This window comes from Oenanthe melanoleuca, chromosome 1A (genome assembly GCF_029582105.1).
Source record: "Oenanthe melanoleuca isolate GR-GAL-2019-014 chromosome 1A, OMel1.0, whole genome shotgun sequence".
NCBI lineage: Eukaryota > Metazoa > Chordata > Aves > Passeriformes > Muscicapidae > Oenanthe > Oenanthe melanoleuca.
The window spans coordinates 23,278,955-23,296,747 of NC_079334.1; the positions used below are offsets into that span (position 1 = coordinate 23,278,955).

The 17,793-nt window shown below is 38.9% G+C and overlaps 1 protein-coding gene across 1 annotated transcript; it reads right to left on the bottom strand.

The window, feature by feature from the left end:
• Nucleotides 1-1,675: 1,675 nt before the first annotated feature.
• On the bottom strand, nt 1,676-17,790 carry SLC25A17 (solute carrier family 25 member 17). The gene is made up of 9 exons (XM_056481813.1): nt 17,626-17,790; nt 13,892-13,952; nt 12,862-12,928; nt 10,336-10,487; nt 9,175-9,291; nt 8,494-8,639; nt 6,559-6,654; nt 2,753-2,835; nt 1,676-2,281 (listed from the first exon to the last, which is right to left on the bottom strand). Exons 1-9 carry the CDS (start codon nt 17,677-17,679, stop codon nt 2,134-2,136), a joined length of 924 nt encoding a protein of 307 aa, XP_056337788.1. The 5' UTR covers nt 17,680-17,790; the 3' UTR covers nt 1,676-2,133.
• Between the last annotated feature and the right edge of the window lie 3 nt (nt 17,791-17,793).

The following is a 17,793-nucleotide window of genomic DNA, read 5'->3' on the forward strand; positions in this document are numbered from 1 at the left end:
ACTTAACAATTCCTCAAACATCTGCATTTTGGCTGAGTCACACAAGGTTAAGTAATTTTTCCGTTATTTCAGTCTAATGTCTAAAACAGTACTGGAGAATGCAGAAGCAAAAAAAGTTTAAATGCCACAGGTCTACCATTAAAAGAAGACTGGAGATGCTCCCAACTTCAGTTGCTTTTGCTTTCATTCCTTTATGAAACTGTTTCACTATAATTCGTCAGCAGAGCCAAGTAGAGAGTTTAGGGCAAAATGTCTGTTCCAGGCTTAATGGTAACACAGACACAGCCAAGGCCAGCACACTTTTACATGGGTTTCTGTATTCAGCTTTTTTGCAAAAAAGAAATACTTTATCCCTTTGAATCCACGCTGGCAGGTAGCCAAGTATTTTTTGGCTAGTAGATGCTAAGCAAGCATTTACTTTCATCTTACAGGTAGAGCAACCAGAAAAATATTTCTGCAGGAATTGCTCCTTCATGCCACAGACCAGAAAGATCCAAGGTGCTGAACTCCAGCTCCTGGCAGCCAGGCAGAATTCAGCCAGACTGGCATGAGAACCTCTTGGCTTTCCCACAATGATTCTGACAGCAGGAATTTTGAGGTGAGGTAGCTTATCAAGAGCCACACTACTGATTCCAAATTTCTTATTTAAAACACCCAAAAGACAGCAGACTACTTTTCCACAGGGCATCTCATTTCAGTAAAAAAAGTATTTTCACTGAAATTTTCAGAATTGTGATTCATTCTTTTCTAGTGATGAGGTCTCCAGTCTTTCATTTTCATCCTTTAACAAAGTATAATTACAGCTCATTGCACTCCTGTATTCTTATTTGTCTATGTAAATTCTACTTGGACTGAAAATCAACCAGCATTGAATTAAGTGCATTCTTCTTTATAGATACCCCCAATACTCTTAAAAGAAGCAACTGGTGTAAAGGAACTTATTCTTGTTCAAAAGGCATTACCTGCAGAATTATTTTACAGTTTCATTCTTAAAACTGACTCAATTCAGACTCCAAAAACACGTGCCATTTTGCAATTCCATAACATATTTCCAGCAGCATTCAAGTGTCTTCTCCCAGACATTCTTGGTGTTAAAACTGCCATGAAAGTTTTCAATATTCCAAACAGAAAACCGTTCTTCAGAACAATCCTACTGCCACCTTAACAATGGACAAAGCACAATTTAACTTTAGGTTCTATGAACATGGACCAAAACTATGCAAAAAGAACATACATATACCTTAACTAGGACAACAGTTATGATTTTTAGGCTTTATGGTCCGGTAATATCAGTGGAAAAACAAAGAAAGAACATTTTTGAGCTGGTATAGCATAGGGCAGTGCCTCTTGTCTGCATAAGAACATGGTGTGAATTCATATATTATCACAAGGAACAGAGTCACAAAACTTCACATATTTCTGTAGCAAGCCCATTTTTTTGAGGCAACTTGAGGGACTCAGCTTGAAAAAGCAAGAGGTTATCTTTCTCCTATCTAGCCAGTATCTGCATTCCAAATTTTCAAGATTCAAAATTGCTGGATTCAAAAAGACAAGATTGCACACTCACTTATAATATCTATTCCAGGAGTTCAGAGAGCTCACCAGGTATTTGGGGCAACATCAGATCCCCTGCCACAAACATACTTGAAGGTAAAGGAAAACCATGCCAAAAATGTTACTCTTTATGAATTATTTTAATGAACCAAATATGAAGTGACAAAAACAGGTCAAAGAAAATAACACAAAACCAGCCCCACCAGCTGCTGACAGAAGGTAAAGATACAAGAATAGTAGAGGACAATTTGAGGGCAAAGAAGAAAGCATAGTGAGAGATTCCCACCAAGAATATCAACCAAATAACCAAATCACATAATAGTTTAAATTTCATGTCAAGTGCTTAAATAAGTCTCTGGGTTTTTTCTCTTAACAGTGAGTACACATAACAATAGGGAATGGGCTATCCCTGAATTCATGGCAACAGTCCTATAGAGCATATTCCAGATTTCTCCAAACACTGGAGACAAAGGTGGCTAAAAAGAGGAGCAGAGAAAGTGAGGACCCTTTGCTACCCAGCCAGATCTCAGAAATGGAATGTGTTTTCTAGACCCCAGAATCTTTGGCATAGGTTCCTTTTCAATGTTTGCGTGAGTGCTTTAATCCCATGACTGTGAAGGTTGCTGCAGTCAGTTTCTCATACACCAGAAACATAAGAGCAGCAGTAAGGACTGTCTGCAGGAGCTTTGCTTCAAGGCCTTTGTAGAGTCCCACTAATCCAAAACGCCTAAGGAGGAGAAAAAAACCAAACAAGAAAACAAGTATTAACAGCTTTCTGTATTTAAATCAGTACACTACAGAGAAGAATCAATATCACAAGTTAATGACAACTGCAGAAATCTTAAACCCATTCTTGATCTTGAGCCAGCTATGCTTAATAATATTTTAAAGAAAAAAATCTGCAGAAATGTAAGGTCTTTTGTGCAAGACATCTGTTTCTCTTCAAGTTGAGAGATGAAATGAACTCGTATCCATATGTATCCTTATATATCCTTGATGTCACCTACTGTACAGACATTTAGGAGAAACTGGGTTTGTGGGCTTACTCTACAATATATTATAAAAACCAGGTTGACTCAAATGTCAAGTTTAAGGGAGGCAAATGGAAACAAAATCCAGATCCAGCAACATTTTCAAAATATTAGTAATATTCAAGTCTTCTCTACCATGGTGGGAGAAATAAAATGGGACAGCTCACCTCACTCTCTGTTGAAGAAGGTAAAGAACATTTCTAAGACTGCCCAGTGTTCGGTTCTCTGGGTTCAACCTGTGACGTCCAAACTGAAAAAAAGGAAGAGTATTTTGCTGTACTATTTCCCCACTGTGCTTGGCAGAGAACATCATACATGCATGAAATCTGGAGAACCTACCCTAAACCTCTTTAAACATTTTCTACTTTCTATGACCACCAGCAGAGAACAGAGGCCAAAGCTCACACTGCAAGCTTCAAAACTGTACATACTACTGTAATTTAGCTTGGTTTTATAAGATGTATTCTAACAAATATTTCCTCTCTTTCAGTTGCTCTGGAGGAAGCAGTTTTCAAGATCTCAAAAGCATAATTTGCAGAGTCTTAGTAGGAATATGACACTCAAAGCAAGTTCTTTCTGGCTTTCTCAGCTTTCACTTCAAAAAGATTCAGAGCCTCACACATCTGCATATCATTACTACATTGAGACTGCATAGTTGAACAAAAAATTTATCTGCCCAGCAATGGTCCTCAAGCATTTCTGTGTGAACTGCTGTGGAAGAATTCGAAATTGTTTGATCCACCTAACTGGCATAAATAATATTTCTCTTTTACTCACTGCACTTGCTTATCCTCAAGCTGGTTTTCAGTAGGCATGAAAGCTGCTGCTGTAGAATTAAACTAGCAATTTCAGCAACTCCTTTTCCAGCATTCATTGATACTTTTATCTGATACAAGTTGATAGTACTGTCAGCAAGGTGTAACAATGAATTATTAATATACAGGAGTTGGCACATTTGTATTTGTAACAGCATAGCCTAAAAGCTTTTGAAGACTGTATTAAGCTTCTGTACTAAGAAAGGTGAACTTGAGCAACTGCATGTTGGATGAGTTTTTTCCCAGAACGTGCTCAGGCACCTGCTATTTCTTAGGTGTAAAAAATTACTATTGACAGTAGGTAAAATATACCAGCTGATTTAGGCAGCGCAGAAATTTTAAGAGAATGCTAGGATGATACAGATTCCTTTACTATGTGTCTTACTAACTTGGGTGGAAATAGCAGCAACAGAATCCTAGTGGAAATCTTCTGTTATTAGGTAAATATGTACTCAAAATCCACAATCTTCTCATCAGCAACCACCCATCTGATATTGACAAAACAATGTTAAGAATTATTGTCAAAGATTCAGACAAGCCCCCCTCAAAATACAAACTAGGTTCCAAGTTACAGTGTCAGTCATGGCCCAGATCACTCATAGGCTTCCACACTACACCATTAGGTGACTCATTCTCCTCTTTTCTCCACCACTGGACAATTTCAGTACTACAAACAAAGGTTCATCAAGAGAGAAGAAAACTATTAATTTTTCACTAGGATGTTAACACTTCAGTTTTTACTGCAGATTTCCCAAAGAGATTAGCATTCTCTATGACAGAGAAAAAGAGACTTCAGTTTTAAAGACAACTTTTTCATCTGGGATCACTGAGAACATTACTGGTATTGCGGTACCTCCAGAGGCAATTTAATTTATCTCCTCTTTACTGACACAGGCTAAAGAACAGTTTCACTGCATAATGAATAACACCAATGTCACATAATTTTAATGACTGGGAGAAGGACAGACCAAACAGCAAAGCTGGAAGCTATCACTGTCAATTACACAGGATAACTATTCATTACTGTCATATGACAGTAATAAGAGAACTATGCCAAAGAGTTGAAAGCAAAGACTTTATTATAAAGAACCCTAATAACTTCCAATAAAGACTAGGTTTCTAAAGCTTTAATGTTTAAAAAAAAAGAAAAAGTCCTGTACTACTTTGATGAGAGAACTTAGTTATAATATGTAAGTTTATATGAATTATATTGAGCTTATATTAGGTTGTGTGCAAATCTGCTAAAATTGTTTGTAAAAACACCTGCAACTGTATATTTTTTTTTATGCAGAATATTAGTTCTGAAAATACTAAGCCTTTACTCAATCTTTTTTTAACATCTCTTAGTGTGAGTGACAGAAACTTCAAGAACTAGAACAATACCGACTTTAGAAAACACATCACAAAGTAGAGCAAGTCTGAACTGGACAGCACAGATGTCACAGACACACATTTCTGCTGTCCTTGGCAGATGTGCTCAGGGCTCCTGGCTATTCTTTCATAGAGCAAAGAGACAGAAATAACCCCTAGTGACTGCAGAACTAGAGACAAGGTCCTTGTGTTCCCCATCATGACAGGGAGAGGATGGACGGGCATTGGATTTTTTTTTTTGCTTTTTTCTTTTTACACTGTCATTGAGTGTCAGAAAAATTTTGTTCAAAAAGCTGAAAGGAGACAGAAAAAATATGACTCCTCAAGACTGTAACCACTTCTCTGGGAATCATGGAAAGGAATGAGGGCTGAAGCTGTTCTGTGGCTGCAGCCCCACAAAAACTGCACTGCTGTGCAATGCTCAGGCTAAAACAGAGCACTCCAACTTTCCTTCCATATCTCCTTCACACCAGGAGAAAACAGGAGCATCACAAATTAAAAACAGACTGATGCTGCAACTTATCGAAACAGAGCTATTTTTCTTAAATGCTTTTCTGTATCTGCCACTGCAGTAACAGAAGTCTGTGTTACTGGTTTAGCTACTACAGAAATGTGACCAGGCTGTTAAAACAGAATAAGGCATTGAAAGAAAGCACTAGTTCAGCTGATCAAAAATTATGAAAACTTCAGAAAAGATGACTGCTGACAAAATTAAACAGTAAGCATATTCAAGTTCTCTTGCTGTGAAATATAGCACCCTAACTATCTTTTCACAGGTTATGAAAAATCAAGATACATTTATTCCACTCTAATTAGACAGTTACAAATTACTATAAAACTTGCTTGAAAATTACTTTTACCAGATCAACAATTAACATGAAAATTCCACTATTAGAGAAGTGTGAAAAGTGATACTCTTAGCATGGAAGGCTTGTTTTCAGTAATTCAATTCATTCTCCAAATTTGTCCAAGTTTTAGAACATACACAATGGTTTTACTGTATAGGCAAGTTAAGGCTCCTCCTTCAGAAAATGTATTTTATGTGGAAACACTTAGTAATATTTAACTGATACAGAGTTTAAAGCATAGAAATCTAAGTACAATATGCTTATGCATGGCCAGGTCTCTTCCTTCCTTCCTACTCCCCAGTTTTGTTTTGTGTCAATATTACAACAATATTGGTACACTCTGAAGGCAGCAGCATTATCCAGCACATATACAAATTGCAAGTAAGAATAAATGCAAGTCTTTCTATTACTACTACAATTAGCCTACTTGGCCAGGCAAGTGGGTAAAGATATTTTTGAGGGAACTCAGCTTCCCCTGATGAATCACATTCTGGACACTGACAAGGTCAGACCACCATCTGAACAACAAAACCTATGAATAGAATTTTGGTTTTTTATAATTACCATAGGTCATCTGGAAACAGACTGGTTTTAGAAGATTTAATTTTAACTTTCCAACTGACACATTCTCCATTTATATTTCAAGAAGTAAATGTACATTTTTGTAGTGCCTAAAAGCAGTACAGTACATTAGCTTCTGTGAGACACTGTACCAATACAATACACTGGCAACCCTACCAGCTATTTGAAATAAATGTGCCCCAGTATATCAAGCTCAGTCAAAGCCAAGGAGGAGAGCCATTCTAATCAGGGACCTACATTGGGAAAAATGCCTCCCAAAACAATGGGTTCATTAAAACAAGTAAAAACAAGCCATGTGAACAAGGCTTGCATGATACAGACAAGTCAGAGTTACCATGAAATTAAATTATTACTTACCCGCAGAATTGACTGTACTGTCTGCAGAGGATAAGTGAGTGTGGTGGCAACTGCTTTGGCTATTGCACCAATGACAAAAGCATCCAAAGATGTGAGCTGTTCAATAGATAAAGAACAAATTTACTTCCACATAGTACCAAAACAGCCAATTACCCATTTGTATTTGGGATTCTGTACTGGTACCTGCTACCAGATTATGTAAGGATCTTTGGAATAAAGATTTCATGTAATCTCAGGGTTTTCTCATTTTAAAGAGTTGGTTATGGTTCAACTAACTCACTTTCCCACATCTTAACTTAATTTGTAACTTCCACCTGTTTTTTGCATTTCTCAATATAACCAGACTACTAAAACAGGGTTGATATGAGGCCATACAATTAGACCACTTCAAAGCATCAAGAGTAGAGAGAAGATAAGAAAGTTTTAAACATACCATCAATCAATAAGCACTTCAGTTTTTGCAACAGTGAAACCAAAAAAATCATACAGTGCTTATGAAAAGGTGACAGCAAAAAAAGTCCTTGAGCATCACTCTGAGACACAATCACTACACTCCCAGGCAGAATTTTAGTTTCAATGCCATAGGCTAAAAATCTCATCCCCTATTAGTTAAGAACCCCTGCTGAAACCCATCCTCAGCACCAAAGCACACACTGCCCCAGGATGCACCAAATACATTGTTACAGCCTATGCTGATAACACTGAATCTCAGTCTAACAGTGGGAATTAATCACTGAACATTAAGTAGATACCCATATCAAAACATGCTCAAAATATATTCTAAAATAAATTGATTGCAATCAAAAATACACTCACGCATGCACATTGTTAAAAAGGTCAACCTGATATATTTAGGCCAACCAGGAAACGACCAAATAGGAAGAAAAATGTTTTCCAAAATAAAAATTACCATTCCTAGCTGAAAAAATAAAAAATAAAATTCCCCTATTCACTGATCATGGACAAAGAAACACCCTAATTTAAGGCGGAACTAAGTAATTTAAAAGAAACAATAAATAAACACATGTTATTAGCCAACAAGAAAATAACAATGCAGATGGAAGCCTAGCTCATCATTCAAAAAATGTATAATGTATAATGCATAATGTAACTGCATAGATCCATGAGGCACAAATGGGTTGCTACAGCTGCAGTATCAACTAAAGACAATAAAAGACCCAAACCTCATTGATGCAAAATCTCAGTAAAAATAATCTCACTATGTCTTGGAGAAAAACAAGATGGCTTGGTAACATATTGATATGATCTAGCACTCTAAAATCACAAATTAACAGCAAAGCACCCCATCTTAAAGATATGTTATGGCATTATCTGAAAATGTAATACAAATGCTTTTCAGTTTGCTGGAACATAAAGGGAGCAGGAGTTCAACTGAGATTCTGTATCTGATATAGACAAGAAAAAAGAATAAGGAAAAAGAAGAGAAAAAGTGATTATACTTCTATTTAGAAAATCAAGAAGATATGTTTAAATCTAGTGTCCATCCCTGGAAAAATTATATGGAAAAATGGAGGTCTTCAAGAAAAAAAGGCTATTTACTGCAAAAGTGTTAAAAGTAGACTTTAATACAGTCAGTATGTAAATACTTATAAAAGATATATTAGAATTGAAATTTCTATTTTTAATCAAAACCTGTGAACAAATGCAAATAAATGTGGACAAGAGGTTCAGTTTTAGTTTTACAAGTAGAATAATTTATTACAGGAATCTCTTCCCTAGGGACATGAAAGATTCCCATCTCATTTTATGATGGTGATTCCTTTTTAAACACACTAATTCAAAAAAAATCACTCGAAAATACCAAACCAAAGAACCAAAACCAAACCTACATTCTGAATTTGTTCAAGTGATGCACATCAAAAAACCTGTCTTGCAACAGAGCATGTTCATCATCTGGCCTCAAAACATACTCACTTGAAGCTGCTTTTTCAAAAGTTTTCGTTTAAAGCCTTCATAAAACATAAACTGTATGGCAGGATTGAAGACCAGCAGCAAGGAGGGGAAAGTACCATTCCACAGAGCTAAGACTCCTTCATCTCGTACAATCTGATGAAAGGCATCTGAGACAAATGGTGAGGATAAAAACATTAACATTTTGAGTACAAAACTCTGAATATAAAAGATATGAGAAGTTACTCTTAAAGCCTAATACTCAAAGTGTTTTATAAAACTCCACTGAAATCTTTGTCAAAATAACAGTAATGTTTATTTGGTTAGATGGTTTTAAAAGGAGGACAGCCTGAACATGTGAGTGATTAAGAGATTAATACGAGTGAAGTTTAATTTTCAGACTGTCCACCCAAACTCAGACTCCCAGCTACCACTTCATGGGGCTCACCACTGCTCCATTATCTGTATGACAACATATCTGCCCTTGCAAAAGATATTTTAGTTACAGAAGTGCACACTACAAACTCCTAATTACCATCACAAATGGCCAAGTCCGGTTTCCTGTAATACACAATGACTGCAAAGTGACAGAGTAGCATAGAGATTACAGGGTGAAAGCAGTTACATGAACAAAAGCCTTCAAAGTCCATGATACATTTCATTTCATGAACTTCTCTTTGGCTGAAAAGAACAACAGGCACTCACCTATTATGCCTCTGTAATTGGTTGGTACAATGTCTTCATTTCTGAATTTTGCTCCCTGCAGCTTCAGGCGTGTGTTCACTACCCAGAGAGGCGTGGTCAGGAGTACATTCACTACTCCTTAATGCAAAACACAGCACAAAGAAAATCAGCACAAAACAGAAGATTTCAAATGTTTTCTTATCCCCTTTTCCCCCCTGATTCACATGCTACTGAAATTTCTGGTAGGAAGAACTAAAAAAACCAACATAGTAGATGGGAAAAGTAAATTATCATTTGTACCCTAATTCCTGTAGCTTTTGCTCCAAAATATATTTACATGGATTTTTACCACAGACATATAGCCAACTTAAGAATTTCCTTCCTTACTTCCACCAGCTATCCAGCCAGTCATCATACCTACACTGAACGTACAAGAAACTACCAACTCCTCCCCCACCCCCAAAAAATATCCAAACACAGAGGTCTTTTTTACAGTTTTTTGTTTGTCTTTTTTTTTTTTTTTTTTTTTTAAAGCTTGATTCTATGCATTTGCATGAGCAATAGTCCCTGAAGAATATCACTAGCAAACACAGAGGCCGCAGTGGTAACTTTTCACACTGGATGTGCTAGAAAAGTCATGAATGTTACCATCCCTTCAAAGAAGGAACTTCAGTATCCACATAAGAGGACAGATTAAAAAAGAATACATGGCCCCACTGGACTTGCATATATCTAAGAACTTCCTGTCCCTTTCAGGTGACAACCCAAAACCAAGTCAGAAAACGGACACCCAAATGCTTACATTAAAAATTTTTTACCATACCTGAAATTATTTCAAAATTGGAATGTATCTTTCCTCTGGAAAAAACCCCAACTATCACCTCTCCCTGCCACTTGTCTCAGCATCTAAGTGATGATGCTTAGGTACCTGATAAGCACCACACCAGACACAAATATCATACTAAGGCACAAGAGCACTGTGCTTTGTGCCAGAATTCACAACAGGAATGGTTTATGCCTCTCCTTAGGAAGCAGGGATGACACAGAGGAGCACTCAGAAAGACGAAGGTCTGCGAGGTGTGAGCACTCAGTGTGGCCTCAAGAGGACTTCATAGAGAAAACCACTAGAAAAAATATACCAAAAAATACACTATTGACAAAATGGAGATTTTTAAGTATTACCTGCAATAACCCCAAGAACCAAGTCTTTTCCAGTGGTTGAATGCTGACCTTTGACCCAGAGCGCTTTAAGACTATTAAACGTATAAAAATAAACAAAATTGGAGCAGCAAAGGCTGGAGATAACAGGGAACCATCCTCGATATGGTGCCAACCTAATGAAGAACAAAAAGTCATAGTAAGAATCAGCAAAGTATTTATTTGATCTGGCTGATTTTATGTGTGGCGGATCCCAGAGTTACAATGCTGTATACTACAGGAAGTATAAACTAAATATGTCTTTATCAGCAATGGTAACAAACCATACTTAATTCCTGAGTAAAGAAAATAAGTATCTGGATTTGCACAAAATTTAAAAATTGAAGACTAGTTACTGAAATTCACATACTCTACTTGGGAAAGATTTGCAACAGATGCAACCTGGGGACACAAGATACACAGGTGGGAAGAATTTCTAACAAATGCCTTACTCTAAAATCTAGGGCAAATCAGCCAGGTAAGTAAGAAAAAGACATTATCTAGTTAAATTTAACTAGATTAATCCCAGATGAAAACCTGAATATCGCCTAAACCTGTCTTGATTTAGGAATGATTTCATAACAACTAACAAAGCTCCCTTCTCTGACAGGCCTGATGATCCTGTAAAACAGGTACACTTCAACAGCTGTCCTACATTCCCAGCACGTTCTATAACACATCCAAAAAAAAGATAATGATACACACCTTCACTGCAGTTGCACGGAACAGGTAGAGAGCTGACATCATGTTAAAAGCATAAAAAATCACCCCAACAGCAGTAATTATGGAGGCTCTTTATAATTCATTAAAATACTGTGTGTACACAGAATTTAAGGATCTCCAATAATACTGTAAAAGATGCAAGGCTGCTAAACACCACATCTGACTTTTATTAAAATGTAAATGCTGCTTTCTCATCTCAAATCCATTGAGTGCTTCTCCTTGCCATGTATCTGAGAATACACCTTATTGTTACAACTGCTTCTGAAGTTACAGGCTTAGCTAACCATACAGTTACAAATTAACTGACTATGCAGTTATTCATAAGCCAAATTAAAACAATTCTTATATTACCTATCTCTTCTGTGCTGGAAAAGAGAGAAACATCCTCTAGGGATCATGTCCTCTTAATTTGGGTTTGGTTGATTTATTAAGAACGACTTCTGATGATTTTCAAATGAAACACCTTGTAGTACAAAACATGAAACTAAAATAAAACCCATGAGCTTATTTTAATGACTTAAGTTATCAGTAGCAGCATCCATGATTCACTGCAATCTTGAGAAAAACTTGGTGTACACTAGTGAATGCCTTTCAGATCACCTAGAAAAGGATGGAAGTGCAAGGAAGAAAGCTGTTTGATAACCTTCTGCAGGAAGTCCTTTACCTCAACATATTTGCTTTATCTAGATGAGAAGCAGTCTCACAGAAGTATGGTAATGAGACAAGACTCCACAAGCTAATGTGAACAAAATGTTTATGATCTCACATCACATTCTGTATTTATGGTTGTTTGGACTTTTTTTGTTACTTCAGACACATCTCTAAATTAATACCATTGGTTTGCCAGGCCTTCCCAAAACCTTTGGAAGAAGTAATATTCCTCTCTTGCCAGAGCTACTGATTTTTCTCTTTCACAGGAAAAGTAGGATGATCACTTTTGCAATCTTTCCCCCTTCGTTAACTTCTTAATTTTTCTTTTTCACTTCTTAATTTTTTAAATTGAAGTTTACTCGCCACCCTCACATGACAGAGGAAATGGGGTAATGTGAGCAAGAGCAATCAGCCAGCAGAGAATTCCTCATGCATACAACTTCCCAAGTTCAAAGGTGACACAGCATTATGAGCCAAGTTAAACTTTTGTCAGCTCTAATGTCCTGGAAGCTCTATTCTACTTAGGAGCTCCATGGATTTAGTTAGTAAAATACTTCTAACAAGGATAAGCATAAAACTTTTTCCCAGCCGGCTCAGCTCAGACTATTACAAATACTTTCAGCACAGATGAAAGTTAACTGCTTCTAGATAGGCGTGGAATCCCACCAACAAAGTGCCCTGTGTTGTTTACTTCTACATATCCAGGAGAAGAAAAAAACCTTCCAACTGGGAAACATGTATCAATTCTCCTCTTGAAAGTAGCTCAGTTGTCCAGGAGTTTCATCTTGGTTTTTGAAAAATTGACACACCCAAGAATCCAGGCAGACAAAGCTGGTTGATCAGGTATATGAAAGAACATTTGCATTTCTGAAGAGGCACAGCTACCTCACTAATGAAGGCACAGTTACATCACTGAACAGATCAATTGCATAAGGTGCTCAAGAAAGTTAATCCTAGTTAGCTAAAGATGAACACATAAGATTATGCAAGTCATATCACACCTGTGTGGAGACATTTCAATTCAGAATAAAATCTGTCCAGACAGATACAGGCTACGTGTTCCACTTTAAAAGCATATTCAAATGAGTTTTAGAGCTTGTCTACATGATGACAAACAGAAAATTAGTATCTACTCACAGGCCTTCTTCCTTGATTATTTCCAAAAGGACTGCTGGTGTTGTCTTTGACTTCCGCTTCTCATCAACTGGAAAGCAAAAGATGATTTTAGATGATTCAAACTTCTAGCACTCTTTTTTAAGTCCTTGTCATTGCAATTCTTAATATACCCTAAAAGCATGTTTCTTCTTCCTCATAAAGGACAGAAATACCCTATTTCTCCTTATTTTCATTTGCTAGGTAAGACTACTTCCTTTTTTTATTCTTCCCCAGACTGGCAGGTTCTGTTGTGCTCCAGAGTATCTGTAATTACCAGTACCTAATAATAAATTGAAATTAGGTTCCCCTTAGGTAGAGGGCTAGAATTGGGCCTGCCTAACTGCTCTCAAAATTATTCCTTGGGCAGCAGACTAGCACCAGTAGCAGAGCAATCTCCTACAGTTCATCTGCTAACAACTAAGCCTTAGCAAAGCAGTCTCTTCCTGCACTGAGAGCTGTTCATTTCTCAACCAGATACTTCTGACAACCTGGCTGATGACTCCCTCCAGTTCTTAAAAGAGCTTTAGTCATAGTTCTAAAAACTGCCTTTTGATTAGAAAATGGAGTTTTAGAACAACACAGTTTATACTCAGATGCATTTTTGAAAACATTGGATATTCCTAATCCCAGTTCTAACCCTGACTTTTCCCTTTAAACCTCCTCTGGAATAATTCTAGACTTGTTTTTCATGATATTGCCCCTGCATTTTGAAGTGTTCTCAGCAGCCAAAAACAACACACAAATACAATCTGTGCAATCTCACATCTTTGTTTTTGTCTTTGGTCTTAGATAATAATTTAAAAGCCACAGAGCACACAGTCTTTTCAGTTAATTAGAAGGTTGCCCAACTTTCAAAAGGAAGAATTACCTTCAACTGGAAAAAAGGTGTTACTGTGACACAAGTAAAACTCCTGGTCATGTAGAACACCCCCCCTACAACCACCCTTACAAGTGCCCAGGCCATGATGAACAGAAATGTCATTGTATAAAGAAACTAGATTTTGACACTTACCCTGAAGTCTAAGCCTAGCTGTATCCAAAGGAAAAAATACAGTCATTGCAGTCATACTGCCCTGAAAAACAAAATAAACTGGCTGTATAGTGTATCAGTTGCTTATACTGTGCCTGCTAGACTCTGTAATCCTCCACTTCTTGCCCACAAACCAGTCTGCTGAGCAAGTTTAAAAAGGGAATAAACATAACAATGCATTTTTGTCCCATACTTATAAATGAGGGTTTTGTTTTCACTTGCATTAGATCAAGCAAAAATTAAAACCACTAAAAGCTTTTTGCCAAAAGAGAAAGTTTTTGAAGCCTGAAAGCTCATCTAGTGGGCATCAGAAAACAAACATTGCATTTTCTCTACCTCCTATTAGCCTCAAAAAGGCCCTGGCTTGGTGTTAACCTGTTTTCCATGCATCAGGTGGCTGCTAAAGCTGTGGCACCTCTTCTACTGGCAGCCGTGAGAACTGCTTAAATGGTGGGAAGCGCTGGGATATAGCAAGTTACTCAATGCTGCATTTAAAGTACAGTGCACAAAGTGACTTGAGCTTTTCTACAGCTGTCTTATGCCATACATTTAAGTGAGATTTACTTCTGGAAATACTCCAGCTCCTCAGCAGGCTGCTTGGACCTATCTCTACAACCAGTAGCAGAGGATTAATTTTCTGGTGGTGTTTCCACACTAAAACAATTCTGGGTTGATGTCTTAACCAGACTTAAGTTTCTCCAGTTTTCATAACACTACGTAGTAGATTTAAGGCTTGGCCACAATTACCTGGTTCTTTTAGCACATTTAGTTTGGACTGTTGCCAAACCAGTTCATTCTGTCCTCCCACGTACTTGTGCTGTGCTGTATCATTCTCAGTACCTACCACGTACCCAGCTGGACAGCAAGTGGATTAATGAAACCATCTGACTAAAAATTTCTAAAAAGTGTATCTCAGTTGGAAGGATAGTGCAGCACAGAAAGTGCCAGAAACAGCCACAACACTCCTCCTGACGAGCAGTAATAATGCATTACCGCAATTTTGAAGACAGCCTCAAAACACAGTTACACCTACGCACAGAACAAGACTGCACAATCACTGCAACTTCCAGCCTCCCCCTGCTCAATTTAACCTGCTTCCACCCTCCCAAAGTGAGATCCTAGTCTCAGTGCAATGCACCACACAGCAGGAACACACACACACACTTGCACTCAAAGTCAGAAAACGGCAATGAGGAAATAGTCAGGTAGTATCACACAGGACACAATGGATGTGTGGCCACAAGACACAGAATAATCTATTTGAGTTGGAAGGGACCTGCAATGATCACCTAGTCCTGCTGAACCCACGCTAAAGCATGCTAAGTGCATTTCCTAAATGCCTCAAACTCTGACAGGCATGGGGCACTGACCACCTCCGTCAGCAGCCTGTTCCAGTGCTTGACTGTCAAACTGGCTTCAAACTTATATGGAACTGTAGTTCAAGAGAATGTCATGAGATAACTAAACTGACCTAACAGTACAATGCATATAAAAAACAATTTGTAACCTCTCCCCTTCGTTTGCTAAATTGAGGGAAATAGAAAAGCCAAGTCACTTTTCTCCTGGGTTTATAAATGGAACAACTCCACTACATGATGAGGAGGTTGCCAGAAGCATCATATGGAAAAGACAAGATTTCATGGCTAGAGGAAAGGAAAAAAGGGATGAGCAGGACTAGTACTCTCCCCAACAGCAAAAGCCCTCAAGATGGACTCAGATTCCTTGCTAAACTGCATGGAGACCAGCAGATAAAACTACATTACTGAGTGCAGAACAGATGCTGCCATGTATTACCCTACACTACTGGAAGGGTGAGGTTTCACTGTCAGCCTTCCCCCCACCTCCTGTCAGCACTGGATCTTGGTAGTTTGCCAAGTCACATTACCACTGAATAATCACAGGGACAGGTACAGACTGGTTCATGTAATTCCAGGCTCTTGGTCAACTGTATTTGCACCCCTGCCTCCTCCAATCTGGCTGCATAACTTTCTGGGCACCTACACAATGATGCAGACACAGAAAGTAATCTGGCAGAAAAGCAACTTTTTCCACTGGGCTACTTCTTCTGTCCCATCAGTTCACTGATCAGTCCCAGCACTCAATAAACAACCGTGCAGTAGCCAAGAGATGGCCAGAACAAATGGCCCGAGGTGACTGCTGCCAAGAAGATGCATGCAGAACCACAGCCTGAAGCTTGGCTTTATGAAAAATACTAATAACAAAAAAAACATGAAGCATAAAAAAATTTAACTGCTATTTTTCAGCAACCATTCAGCCCATGAAGCAGCCTGACTGCTCTATAATACTCCCATAAAATTCTCATCCCTACAGCTTTTGCAACAGGAAGATTATATTTTACGTTTTAGCTACATGCACAGTTAAAGAATACTTATGCAACTCAATTAAAGTTCATAGGAAATCAAGCACTGGGTTTTGTGGTTGGTTTTTTTTACTGTTCAAAAACTATTCCTTCATCTAAAATTTAACTAGGTTGCCTAGATGGAATATGAATTTTCAGTATATTAGAATACAAACAAAAGTTATCTTGTTGTGATCTGACATCTGATGCATTAGTTCAACACAGTTCTCAGTTTATGGCCGGATTTGTAAGCTTGGTTCACACCACAGACTTTGTCCAGGGGCACAGCCTGACAACACCAATCCAGTATTTGAACGGAGAAGCTAACAGCAAGGTCTAGAAAGTATCAATGACTTCTGCAGAAGCCAGCAAAAGGAAAACGGGTAGTATTTCAACGATGAGATCACTTGAGAGAGCTCCACTTTTTGAAAGTGGAAACAAAATCCCCACTACCTTTGATGTTTAAAGAAGCAGACTTAAAACAATTTAAAGAGCAGACAAAAATCTTGTGTTTATTTATAGTCAAACGAAAACATCCCTTAAAGTCTTGTTTTTACTTTTAGAATCAGCCTTTATAACAGAATCACTGAATTGTCAGGGTTGGAAAGGACCTCTGGAGATGACCCAGTACAACCATCCCCACCTCCCCCCTAAAGCAGTGTCACCCAGAGCAGGTGGGAATCCATCCAGATGGGTTCTGAATGTTCCCAGAGAGGGAAACTCCAGGACTTCCCTAGGCAGCCTATTCCAGTGTTTATCATTCAATATCATTGAGCAACTTTCATCCTACAGGCGACATGAGAAGTTCTTTCTATCCATCAGCATGCCCAATCCAACATGTTACATGCACTAAAATTCCTAATCTGTTGGAAGAAGAAGGCTGATTTACTATTTAGAGCTAGCACTCTGAAAACAAAAATCCAAGGGTTGGGCACACTAGGATATCTACATAACCTAATGCGACTTTTTAATTTACATGTGCCACATGATAAATTAAATTCAGTAAGCGACACAAACCTCCTCTGGCTGCACTGCGCTCGCCTTACATTTTGATTAGCACCGATGCGCTGCCTCACCCTTCACAACTCCGAGCACTTACGAGGCCGTGGCAGCTCTCGGATCATACAGCTGAGGGACCGCAGAGCTCGGGTTATACAGCTGAGGTGCCGCCCCTCTGCCCGCGCTTAGATTCTCCCCGCTGAAGGGATGCCCGGCTCCAGAGGCGCCAGCCCGGCTTCCCGAGGGGCAGCTCCCGCCGGCTCGGCGGCGGCTCCGGCCTCCAGCTCCGCCGAGCCCGCGCCGCTTCCCCGGCCCAACAAAGGCAGCCGCCCGCCGCGCCCCCCGCCCGCCCGCTCACCACAGCGCCGGACACGGCGTGCACCAGGCTCTCGTAGGAGGCCACGGAGGACATCGCGGCGGCTCTCGGCGGCGGCGGCTGCGGCTGCGGCTGTAGCTGCTGCTGCTCCGCCCGGCCCGGCGGCCCCGCGGCCCCGGCCAGCTCTGGACCGCCGCGCGCCGCCCCCGC

Coding starts and splice junctions, on each gene's coding strand:
- SLC25A17 (XM_056481813.1), bottom strand. CDS start 17,679: ATGTCCTCCGTGGCCTCCTACGAGAGCCTGGTGCACGCCGTGTCCGGC. Junction 10,488..12,861: donor ATAATCAAGGAAGAAGGCCT/GTGAGTAGATAC, acceptor GTTCTTCATTAG/GTTGGCACCATATCGAGGAT. Junction 2,836..6,558: donor CAGTACAGTCAATTCTGCGG/GTAAGTAATAAT, acceptor CCTTTTTTTCAG/TTTGGACGTCACAGGTTGAA.